Source organism: Rhinoderma darwinii, chromosome 12 (genome assembly GCF_050947455.1).
Source record: "Rhinoderma darwinii isolate aRhiDar2 chromosome 12, aRhiDar2.hap1, whole genome shotgun sequence".
NCBI lineage: Eukaryota > Metazoa > Chordata > Amphibia > Anura > Rhinodermatidae > Rhinoderma > Rhinoderma darwinii.
Window position 1 is genome coordinate 54,489,543 of NC_134698.1, and position 12,312 is coordinate 54,501,854.

Below are 12,312 nucleotides of genomic sequence, written 5' to 3' on the forward strand. Positions count from 1 at the left end.
TGGATATAATTCTGTCCATGGTCATGTGATAGACCCACAGGTGCTGGACCGTTAGAAGACACAGCTGATACACATACTGTAACGAGCCCTGCACCTGTGTGTCCATCACACGACCATGGACAGGATTTTATCCATTGGAAATAAACAATGATTGTTCCTACTGTATGGCAGCAAGCGGAGATCTTAAAAACCATAAAGAATGAATATAGAAAGTAATTTAGAAAATGGTATAAATTTTAATTCGCTAAAATTGGGATACCCTTTTAATTGTTGCAATTACCTTTTTCTAATGGAGTGGGTCTAACACACAGATGGCTTTCAAATGTAGGAAGTGTCACCTCACTTTAAATCATCACAGAAGGGGGAACCATCTAAATTATTTTTGTCCACTGGCTGTGTCAAATAATGGGGCTAAGCTGCAATACCAGAGCCAACCTACGGACAAGAGCAACGCCGTTTCTGGAAGAATACAGACGCGTTTTTCTTAAACCCAGCTTTTTAATTTTTATCTATTCGTACCCACCTTCAAATTTCTTCCCATCATACTGAAAGGCATTGAAAGAGTCGGAGTGGCTGTCTGAGCTTAGGAGGTCACTGCTTGCAGCACTCGCTGGAGAGGTCCACTCAGATGGGACACCTGGATCATCGGCAGGGCGCATTTGGCTATGTTTGTTTAGCAGGTCTGGCAAATCTTTGGGAACCTCTAGACTACCGGGGCTGCTACCTCTTCTTTTCAAATTCTGGAAGACATGGAGAAAAACAACTGGTTAGCAGCTAAAAACTTACGTAGATAGTGACTTTGTACGAGCTGCTGGTGCTTCAATGCGAGAGAAGTTATTTTTATTTAAAAAAAAACACATTAAAAGCTTACCGGTACTGTGCCCGACCTCAGCCTTTCGGCTATGAATTCATCCATTAGATCTGGGATGTTGGAGCTGGAGTTGAGATCACTGTTTAAGGAACTTATCTGGGGAGCTAAATCTTCTTTGGTGGCTACAAAATAAGAATAATACAAGAAAACCATTCATTTTGTATTTTAGAGTCCCAACACAACAGACAAGCAAGGATCTATTGGGGCGGATAGGGAATTAGACTGGTGAGGGTTGCGGCATGCAATAGGGGTGACACTATGTTTTACAGCGGACAGTGTGTTCGGGATTAGTAATTTCTGAAACTTTTCGCAAAGTTTCATCAATAAGCAGTTAGTGAAATCTGGGTGGAATTCTAAAAGCAAGGTCATTGAAGCAGAGCTGGCAGGTTATAGGAAGAGGAAAGGACCACTTCAAATTAAAAAAGTTCTGATCTTTTGCCGGATTTCACAATTGGTCCTCCATAGCCCAGGGCTACTTTATGGAGGTTCAAATCCTGGATCTTTACATAACAAAACAAAATATTATTAAAAAACAATTGTAAAAAGAGAAACAACTCCGGACAAAGTGAGTATCATCCTCATCTGAGAAAGCCATTGTGTAGTGGCCCTATTTTCTTATGTACACCTACAGCCAAACCAATAAGACCCATTCGGCAGCTTGAACAGATTGTTGTGCGCTTCATTGCGTTTTTTTCATTTACAAACTAACAGGGATTGTGGGAATCCAATCATATGGCCCATGTTCACAACCATTATAGAACAAGACCGTAATTGTGGATCAAAGAACGGACCCATTCATTTCTATCGCCCAAAGACACCTTCCCGTACATTTACAAGGTGTCCGGGCCGTAGAAAACTACGAATATGCCTAAGGCACAATGAAACCCGGTTTCCCAACTACTCGAATTATGGAATAAGGAAATAAAATATAACTTTTAATAATACAAGTTTAAAATGTCCAAGAGAGAGACATATAACATGTAAAGTAAATCAAATTTAGCCAAGGTAGGCTAGCACAACATATCGAGTACGTTGCAATAACATATGAATGGATGTTTGTGGTGACTGAATGCAATTGCTTCGGCCAGCAGCTGCAGACTGCTGAACCAGCCACTAGATCACGACTGAATTTCAGTAGCAGTGCTAGCCTAACAATGATATTAAAACCACGACAGCCCCCCTCCGACATGTTTCGCTACAAACGTAGCGTCCCCAGGGGATTAAATGGGACTATTGACCGCACGCTCGAGTTTCCCTTCCTTTTCGACCTTTTGAACACCCGAGGTCTTAAACTTATATTATTAAAAGTTATATTTTATTTCATCATTTGAGTAGTTGGGAATCGGGGTTTCATTGTGCCTTAGGCATATTAGTAGTTTTCTGATTTATTCATATACCCGCCAACTACCAGGGTCTCTTTAGTTTTACATCGGGCCGTAGAAATGACCCACAAAAAATAGGATATGTCCTATTTTTTTATTTTATGGACAGTGCTCCCATACTTTATAATGGGAGCGCGGGCCGCAAATGCGGATGACTCGTATCACGTCTCTTGTTTTATAGGACATAGGGGGTATTGACCGCACTCCACAAAAACACACCATATCATCCACAAAAACGTAAGTGTAATCTCCAGCATTTTTCTATTATTTTCCAGTTCTCTAAATGCAGCCAGCAATGTAAACAATACCTACCGTGATTCTAGTCATGTCTAGGTCCCAGGGGGATGTATACAGCTAGATTGTAATCCCCCTGCTCCCCCCCCAAATAAAAAAAGAAATCAACATCTGCCCGCTTATTAAGCTTTACTATTTGTATAATCCTACATTTCCTATAGACTGGAAGAGACCTTATACTCACATGTAAATATATAGATTTATTATGACTAGAAGTGAAGCTTCTGCCCCTGGACGTAACCATGACAACCAGCATGAAAGCATTCACTGTTGGTGGCTGCATTTAGAGAAATTAAATTAAATGCAAAATACTAATAAGCCTTTAATTACATTCCGGTTTATTTCTAAAAAGTATAGAACCCAATTATTATAGGACGACATAAGCTCTTGCTATAATAAATTATATGTATATTTTTCCTTTTTCTTTACAGGGCTATGTAATATTTGGTAAGTACATGTATTTTTTATGAGATTTACCATTAGACTTTTACCATTGATCTGCATGTCAAAATTATAATTATATTATCAGTGTGATCTGCACCCCAACACACAGATTAAAGAGAGGAGTAGATGGGTGTCTGTCCGCGCATCTGTCTGTACCAGGAGCTCTTCCGCTCTTCTGACCTCAAGCACAGGAATAGGAAGTTACATACGAGCGGTCATGATGAGATCAGCACTGTGGAGGAGGGGCGGATTCAGTGGCTGCTGTTTGGGGTGGTGGCCACTGTAGCTGGCACTGTCTGACACACTATATGGGGGCCTCGTACCTGACACTCTATGTAGGGCATTGTAGCTGGCACTGTTATAGACACTTTAGTGACAGAGGGTCAGCAGCAGGTGCAAGGAATAATGTACCCCCTACTCTTAAATAAAGGGGTTGTCCACTTTCAGCAAATTTATGTTATTTATTGTGTAATTAAATGTTATAGAAAGTTACCAAATATATTTTCTGCATTAATTCCTCACGGTTTTGATCAGTGCTTGTTGTTATCCATTGGGAATAATCATTGTTTACTTCCGGTAGATATAATTCTGTCCATGGTCATGTGATGAACACAGGTGCTGGGATCGTTAGAAGACACAGCTCTGATGCACATAGTGTAACTAACGAGCCGTGCACCTGTGTGTCCATCACATGACCATGGACAGAATTATATCCACTGGAAGAAAACAATGAGCGTTCCCACTGAATAACAACAAGCAGAGATACAGAAAGTATATGGAAAAATTGTATAACTTTCATTATACAAAATTTTTTTATTCATTTGCTGAAACCAGGCAACCCCTTTAAAGGATATAAGGAGTCACTTCAGAGTTCCTTGACCTGTAGAACAGGACTTGACCTGCAGCTTTTGTACGGTCACAAAACTCCTCAGGGATTTCTAATATCCCTTTTCACCCAGGAAAGCAATTTACAGGTAGTCCATTTCTTAAAATAAAGCAGATACCAGATTCAATTCTCCCAGATACCAGCATTTCAACAAAGACACACAAACTCTGTTACGACAAGGCACACTCAAAGCAAATGCTAGCAAAACACGGACGTGAGCGTCAATTTACAGTGCACACTGCTTCAGCGCCAAGATCTTGCAAATTAATACGTGACAAGTGTGATGATGATGAAGATGACGACGACAATATGACGTCAGTGAAAATGTAACACGTACCGGTTGTTTCTGAAAACTTTCGTCATCATACGTAAGGATACTAAATCTGGCTGAAAATATCCGCAAGTTGCTTGGCTTGCAGTCATCACTCTGATCCCCCATCAACGTGCAAAAGACCCCCAACATGGCTGGAACGTCTTCTCAGCTAAGAACATTAGTGAATGGAAGTGGATGTGATGCTTGCATAGAAATATAAGAATAGAGCCCATTAAATAGAACTTTCTTAAATAAAAGGGCACCTATTTTAATGAAAATAGAAGGGAAGGTGCGCATTTCCTGATCAATACTAGTTATCGTACATGAACAACGTCACCTCAAATCCCAGATACTGTAGGCAAGAGAGGTATGGGATGCTTCTTTGCAGGCACCATAAGACACTTGGGGGGGGGATGTAGGACGGGCTTTATGCCGGTTTTCTGGCTTTAAAAAGTTGCAAATTAAAATAAGTAGTCTGTGTTGGCGACACATTTACTATAATTTACGTTAGAAATTGGCATAAAGTCTAGTAAAAACCTACACCAGCTCACAGCTGCGTAGATTTCCCTTTCTGGTGCGCGGACAGAAGACGCGACAAGGTTAAGTGGCGCGCATCTCTTAATAAATTGGCCGGATCTTACTACTGCGTGCTCCATACAAAGTAAACCTGTCCTAGTTTGTGGGATAAAGAGTTTATTATGCTGGTTCCTGGCCTGCTGGGCTCTAAATCAGATCCACATTGTTCCTGCCGTACCTCAAAGGAAGGAGACGTTCCAGCATGTTGGAAAATCTTATGCAAAATCTGAGGCTTCTCAATAAAGGAACAGTCCAGTCATCTGCCAATAAAGCTAATCATAAAACTCATGAAGCTTACAAACAGATTTTCTTTCAATTCATCTCCATTTTAAAAATCTCTGCTTGCAGTCAGTGAATGAAAATTTTCTTTTTGTTAATTTCACATATTTTAGAGTTTGTTGTTAGGTAAGAACTATCAGTCTGGACTTCCTTCCAGTAAAGAAATGCGGTGTTTAAAATCACAAAGGGTTTGACCCAAATTTCAACGCAGATTCCACGATTAAATCCACATCAAATCCGATGACAATCCGCACGCTATGTATGTGAATAGTGTTTCCGTAACCCCCGTTCACAAGCAGTGGAAAATTTCCATGTGGATTTTGGGGCTGCGGCAGAAATAAGGCGCATGTCACTTATTTTGGGTGGAAATGCAGAAGATTAGCCAAAGAGTAGAAGCAAATCCACAAAAAAAAAATAAAAAAAATAAATCGAGGCTCAGTCTCCGATTTCTGCCACGCAAATATTTACGTAGAATTTAAGTCCGACGTGTAAACATAGCCATTTTGGGGTAGATTTACTGGCTAATAGGTTTTTATAAGGAAAAGGGTCTAGCAAGATGCGATAAATTTATCATACAGCGTGCTACACTTTAATAAATTTGGCGCATTTTTTGACTGCCATGTCAAGTTTACGATGTGTATAACTTAGACAGTATTAGTAAAACTGCCCCATGGTGCCAAACAGCAGCAATGTGACCAGCAGTAGTCAGGACAGGCTTGCAGTCTCTGAATATTACAAAGAATGTTTCCATTCACAGCCAGCGGAGATCCTAAAAACAGGGAGGGAAATTAACAAAATGTATATTAGAAATCTGCACAACTTTCTCTTCTATAATAGTTGAGCTGTATTCACATTGGACTGGACAACCCTTATAAGAGAAGCTTTCAACCTCCGTCATATTGTAGCCCAATCGTGTCGGGATTAAAAATGGAATGGCCAATTCACAGCTCATGGCACTGATGTAACGTATTTGTAGGGTGAGAGCATACCTACTGGCAACATTGCAACTTTACAGATATTTTATTACATTACAGGGTACTTGCACCAGATTATATTTAATCTTGTATACTGTATACAGTGCTTAAGTAACAAAATACCCAGTAGCGTTGGCATAGAGGACCCGTCAGCTCTCCTGACATGTCCGTTTTAGTTAATACTTGCATTGACCATAAAATAATTCTGGAACAGCTTTTCTTAGAACTCAGCATTGTGCCGTTCCTCTGTTATTCCTCCTGGAAGAGAATAAATAAACTGACACCTGGGTGTTTCCATTGCCCTTGTCAATAAAGTGTGTCCCTATACAGTCTTGACACGGTCAGCACTGATTGAGTGCGTAAGGACACATCCTATTAATAAAAGAAAAGGTAATACCTGGTTGTAAATTTATTCATACATTTCCAGGAGGAATAACAGTGGAACGACACAATGCAGAGTTCTAATAAAAGATCCTTCAGCATAGTTATTTCATGAAGAATACAAGTATTTACTAACAGACATGTCAGGAGAGGCGACAGGTGCCCTTTAAAGTAAGTATTGTAATTTGTATGCATCATTAAGGAATTATTATGCTCCATTAAGTCTGTCTCGCTGGACATGATGTTTTGTAACAATTCTGGCGCATAAAGTGAAGTGGCTTTTAACATATAAATCAACTATATTATTAGTCCTGATATACAAGAATTCTTGAATTGCAGTTATCCCTATTTGAACAGCAGAACTTGTGAAAGCATGAATTACAAACATTGTAAAACAAGGCACTAAACAAATAACATGTTGCAACAAAGTAGTCACGGGTATGTTCACCTTGGAGCACTATTTTACAGTTTATATGTACATAAAAAAATTGTAAATGCTTTATAAATTAATTGCATTACTTATTGCTAGTTGGTCCTGCGTCCAGACTGTATTGTAGCTCAGAGCTGAATTCATAGTTCTGCTGGTTGTTATTTGAAACAGACCACAAGCTTAAAGACTATGGGAAATGTTATGTAATGTATGTATCTAATGATAATAAGCACTTATATTTCATCACTATTAGGTTTTGTCCTTATGTAACAGAATTGCTGTGTATTTTCCGTCCGGAATTGCGGACAAAAAATATGCAGAATACAGTAGTCGCCAAGTGAGTGAGAGTTAACAAATCCCATCCACACGCTGCGTAACATTTCCAAACAGAAGTTGACCTGCGGTGCGTATTTTTCGTTCTGCGTCAATTCCTGCTGCGGAAAGTGGACGAAATTGCGGCGTTTTTCAGTGGAGAATTCACCGTCTCCCAGCATTGAAAAAAACGCAGCAAAATGCGCAGCATATTCTGCAGTAAAAAAAAAACGCAGGAAATGGTGTCGTTTTTGCGCAGCGGAATTTCTGCTACTTCCTGCAGAATTGCTGCAGAAAATTTGTGCAGCAATTCTGTTACGTGTGGACAAACCCTTAGGGTTGGATGAGTAGTCAGAGGCACACAGGAGCCGCTGTCAGCCGAGCCGTCAGTCCAGCTCACTGACTGATTCGGCTTTCAGCAGCATTTATGTAAAGTGGATACATAGAAGCTGAGGGCTGAAATGAAGAAACGTTTTTGATGAAGGTTTATTAAAAAAAAAAGTGCTTATTAGTTGCCAAAAACATACATTACATAAAAGAAAAAAAAAAAAAAGAAACGGCACCAAAGGTTTCCATAGCCTTTAACTTTCGACACACCCGGACCAGCTTCATTATAGTAGTAAGTTTTCCCATTTCGAATTGCAGTATAATGCCTGGAATAATAGGGATCCCTGCCAGGATGGACCAGCAAGGAATTCTGGGAAATTTCAGCTGAATTCTAAATGCAGCTATGAACTAGAATACAAGCTGTAGCCGAAGATCAGTACAAAGTAATGCAATGTTTTTCCAAAGTCACTCAATAATTTGTAAAGCAGATTAATTTTATATATAAAACTGCAAATGAGTGTTTAGTGGTGGACATGACCTAGGCGCCTGTTCACATATAGCCATCTAAGTACGTTACGCAGGCTGTGCACATGATCATATGGATCACATTCAGAAAGCACTGATGAAAAAAAAACAGGCATCAGGATCGTTATTCATAAAAGCCGACTATAGACATATGGCAATAAAAAGAGAACGATGACGTTCTTTCAGCCAACAATCAATGGTCCTCCAAATACATACACAATAGGGTGGATCAAAAGTCCAAGTAGTGGACCGGCTGTCAAAGATCTCCGGTGTGTCACAGGCGTAAACCAAATGTAAGAGGACAGGGATCTTATAGTGGGAGACAGCAACTTTCAGCACTCCAGCTGTTGTAAAACTACAACTCCCAGAATGCATTGACAGTCAAAGGCTTTATTATTCCAGCCAAAACCTGTCAGTGCATGTTGGGAATTGTAGTCTTACCACAGCTGGAGTGCCGAAGGCTGTTGACCCCTGTCCTACAGGAATGAAGTGGGTGAAATCCGCAGCTAGTTTAGAAGTTAATGGGGTAATGCGGTTCTTTTTTCTAGGATTAAAAGTCATGCAATTTTCCATTATACTTTCTGTATCAATTCCTCACGTCTATTAAGATCTCTGCTTGCCGTTATTTAATAGGAACCTTCATTGCTTGCGTCCAATGGATACAAATCTTCCCTGGTCACGTGATGATCAGACAGGTGCATGGCTCGTTACAAGACACCGCTCTAAAAACTGGACTGGAACTGTAATCAGTCCTGCACCTGTGTGTCCATTAGACGACTAAGGGAGATGGTTATCCCTTGGAAGTGAGCGATAACGGTTTCTGTTACAGGACAGCAAGCAGAGATCTTGAAAAGCCTAAGGGCTTGAAACAGAAAGTATATCAGAAAAATGCAGAATTTCTAATTATACAACGGATAACCTTTTGTGAATACCGCAATTCCCCATTAATGATCCTGATGCCTGGTCTATCTTCAGGGTGCGGACATTGTGATATACCTGCATCGTGCACTTCAGGGGCCATAACTGGACAGGTTGAAATAGCTGTTAAATACATGAATGAAAAGACTCCCCATTCATTGTGTTCTCAAGTAGTAGTAACGTGTAACAAAACAAAACGACACGACTGCAGGACAAAACACTTAACAGAAGTGATCCCTGGCTATCGAGTAACCAAACCGTAATAGCCAGGAAATAACAGGTGTATTAGTAAAGAAAGCAGAGTTGCTGAAAAAGGTAGGGGAGGTAAAACACTTTCCGAAAGGTTAGATCAGCCACAAGGGAGTAACATGCAAAGATCCCAGAGAGGGTGTCAACGAGCCATGGGTGAGGTGTAAGCGGCAAGTCATCCCAAAAGAAGCTCCTGATTGCTGGCAGCTGGGGGGGGGTTTTCGTCTGCAATACAAAGCCAAACGGGTGCTGCATCGCTGCGTGCGCTCTGGGAACGCTGCCCATGGCTGAAGGATCTCACCTGCTGCCTTCCTTCCAAAATAGCCCATTACATGACCGTACAGGTCCTTCAGTGGAGCCTCGGCTGCCATCTTTTGCTGCTTCTGCAGGGACACGCCGGCCTTAGGTTTTGAGAGAGCATGAACAACAGATTTATATACGCCTCCTAAAGACGCGTGAGAAGAGGCTCTCTCTTGACTGCTAGACCGGGGCCTGGTGCGGCTCGATTCCTTATGCACTTGTGAGGGAGGGTAGGGAACATCAATTTGGTCAATACTTGACTGGCTAACTCCTGACGCTACTCTTACCGCACCCATAGCAGCATATGCCGTGGGCTTTCCTGTATCTACCACAATGGAGGAGTTTGAACTCAAACCACTTAACTTCCGTAGCCTGGCTTTCCAAGGGGCATCTTTGTTCTCCATGGAATTGTAGAAAAGCACAGCCTCCGTTGAAGGGCGGAAGGAGACCTGTACGTTGTTGCGTTTCCGGCGCATTCCTTTGGCCTTGTGCGTCACAGACTCACTCAAGTTCTTTACGTTGCCCCCATGTTCACCGCCAGATGATTGAGGCGGCTGAGAAGATTGCAGTTCAGGAACCTCATCTTCCTCTGCTGCAGCTTGTCTAAACAGCCCTTTCTTCCGGTCGCCTTGCTCCAGGACCGTTTTATATTCATTTAACTCTCCATCGGCCTGTATCCTCACATGAACATCCCTTGACCTACCAGGTACCTTCAATCCCCCAGGTTTCCTAGCTATATGCACTTCTAAACCTGAACTACTCTCCGCCTGTTGTAGAAACAATTGTGTGTGAAGGTGCCCATCGGACAACACTGTATGCCCCTCTCCTTTAGTGAACAACTCGGAATCCTCAAGGTGTTCGGTTTTGTGATCCACCAAAGTAGACCCGACCGTGCTTTGATCCATCCCATTGCCTTGCTCTTTTAAATACCCCCTTAAACAAAGCATAATGTCTCCCCCCTCTAACTCCTCATACCAGCCCTGATCAATTTCAGCATCTGTCAATTTAGCGGAGCCCGTCAATTGGCAAAGGTGATCATATATACTGCCATCCGCCTGTGTTAGGGATGCTTCCTGACCGTGTGTGTTAGCACAAGGGGGGTCCAAAGTCTGGGGGGAAAGATGGTCTGCAACTGGCACTGCACCTTTGACTCTCTCAGCTGCAATGGGCCCCAGGATGTCAGACGTGCTGCTGCTGCGCGGTAAAGTTGAGGTTTCCTCATTGGCTCCTCCAAATGTCTCCGTAGGGGTCTCTTCGCTCTGCGAATAATGCCTCACTCGAGGTACACGTGGGTGGACAGGGGCATCCTCCATTTCTGTCAAACAGAAGAGGAAAAACAATACTGTAAGTTGTGTTCATTTACATAAGCAAGTTGAAAACATTCATTATGTTCATAAGATCTTGAAGTTGTGTAGAAAGAAGTCAACGTCATAAAGGATTGTCATGATAAAACAGTGACATCCATGTGTTCCTGGTAAAACACAAAAAAAATAGACCACCCAAGTTTCTCTGCTTCTTTCTACACAGGCAATCAATACATTTCATTGCAGGCACAGGATTCTGGAAGATAAGGGTTAACTATCAGGAATCGGGGGGCATAACGTTAGTATGAGGGTTGATATAAATATATATGTCAGCATGCAAGGGGGGGGGGCAAATCTAATGCAAACACCTTAACACGGCTAGTAACTATTGGGGTTAATGGTTTGGTCTCAAAACTCTTCCGCATCAACTCCATGGAAGGGATACATACTGGGCGCTATATGGAAATATATCCCCTGCATATCACAGACCGTCCAACCCACCCGGCAAGCAGCACAGGTAATAAAAGAAGCAAAAATCAGTCTACCTGCGGTATGCACCTTAAAAACGGATGCTGGGGACAAAAATTTTAAAAGATAATATAATAACCTGTGATTTTTTATTTTTTTTTACGAATTAAACCAACATGCTTAAAACGTTTTATTGACGTGATTATGGGGGCAGTTCAGAGATTGCTTTACAGCAGCCACGTGGACATGGGAAACCGGTCAGAAAAAAACAAACCTATTCACTTCTATGTGAGAGTGTTGTGGGCATGCTCTGTGACGTGTGCAGTGAGAAAACGGCAAGATTTCAGAATATATATATATATATCTGAATAATTTATTTATTATGTATTTATTTTTTAATCCCAACATCGTGAAACTATCGTTCCTCAACTTAAAGGAAGTCTGTGTCCCCCCCCCCCCTCCCAAACTGCTTACACCGCTAGATATGTATGGGGGGAAACAGTGGCAGCATGCTTCTGTTACATTGTCACGACTCCCTCTACATACAGCTATGTATTACTAGTTCTTTAATACAAGAAAACATGTCAATTGACTTCCTAAGTGTTTGGTGGCTGCTACACTAAGAAAAGCAGTGGTGATGACGGGAGTGCTAAACATTTTAGAAAACAATTTTTTACAAAATATCCTCTAGGGTGCTTGTACACTCTGCGGCCGTGCTGCGGTAGGGTGCGAATTGCCACGGTTTTGAGATGCGGTTTCCGGCCATGCAGCGTGTACAGGTAAAGCACGTTGAAATCAAGTGCTTCACTTACAAGTCGAGCGGCTGAAGACCGCATCACAAAGCCGCAGCAAGTCGCAGTAAAACAGCAGCGTGTACGGGCAGCCTAAATGCTGCTGTTGGGAGACAGGTGTACATTATAAAGAGGTAACAAGGGTCTTCTCTAATTGGGCAGCCAGTGGTGCAGTTGGAGTAGAGTCCTGTCTGCCAGCAGCCCTTCTCCAACTGCACTGCAGTGCCCAATTCTGTAGGGCAGTGGGGGCACCACACAGGACCCATGAACTTTACATTTTGAGAAGCT

At 41.8% G+C, this 12,312-nt stretch overlaps 1 protein-coding gene across 7 annotated transcripts in view; it reads right to left on the reverse strand.

The window, feature by feature from the left end:
* RALGAPA1 (Ral GTPase activating protein catalytic subunit alpha 1) overlaps nt 1-12,312 on the reverse strand; it is a 159,553-nt gene that overhangs the window by 93,075 nt on the left and 54,166 nt on the right. For 4 of the 7 annotated variants that reach the window (XM_075843354.1, XM_075843353.1, XM_075843350.1 and 1 more), the window contains 3 exons: nt 10,606-10,776; nt 872-993; nt 524-740 (listed from right to left, as the gene is read on the reverse strand). In XM_075843354.1, the coding sequence (XP_075699469.1) occupies nt 524-740; nt 872-993; nt 10,606-10,776 (510 nt within the window). Of the gene's footprint in view, nt 1-523; nt 741-871; nt 994-9,462; nt 10,777-12,312 lie in introns of all 7 variants that reach the window. The other 3 variants (XM_075843352.1, XM_075843351.1, XM_075843348.1) reach the window with 1 other exon arrangement.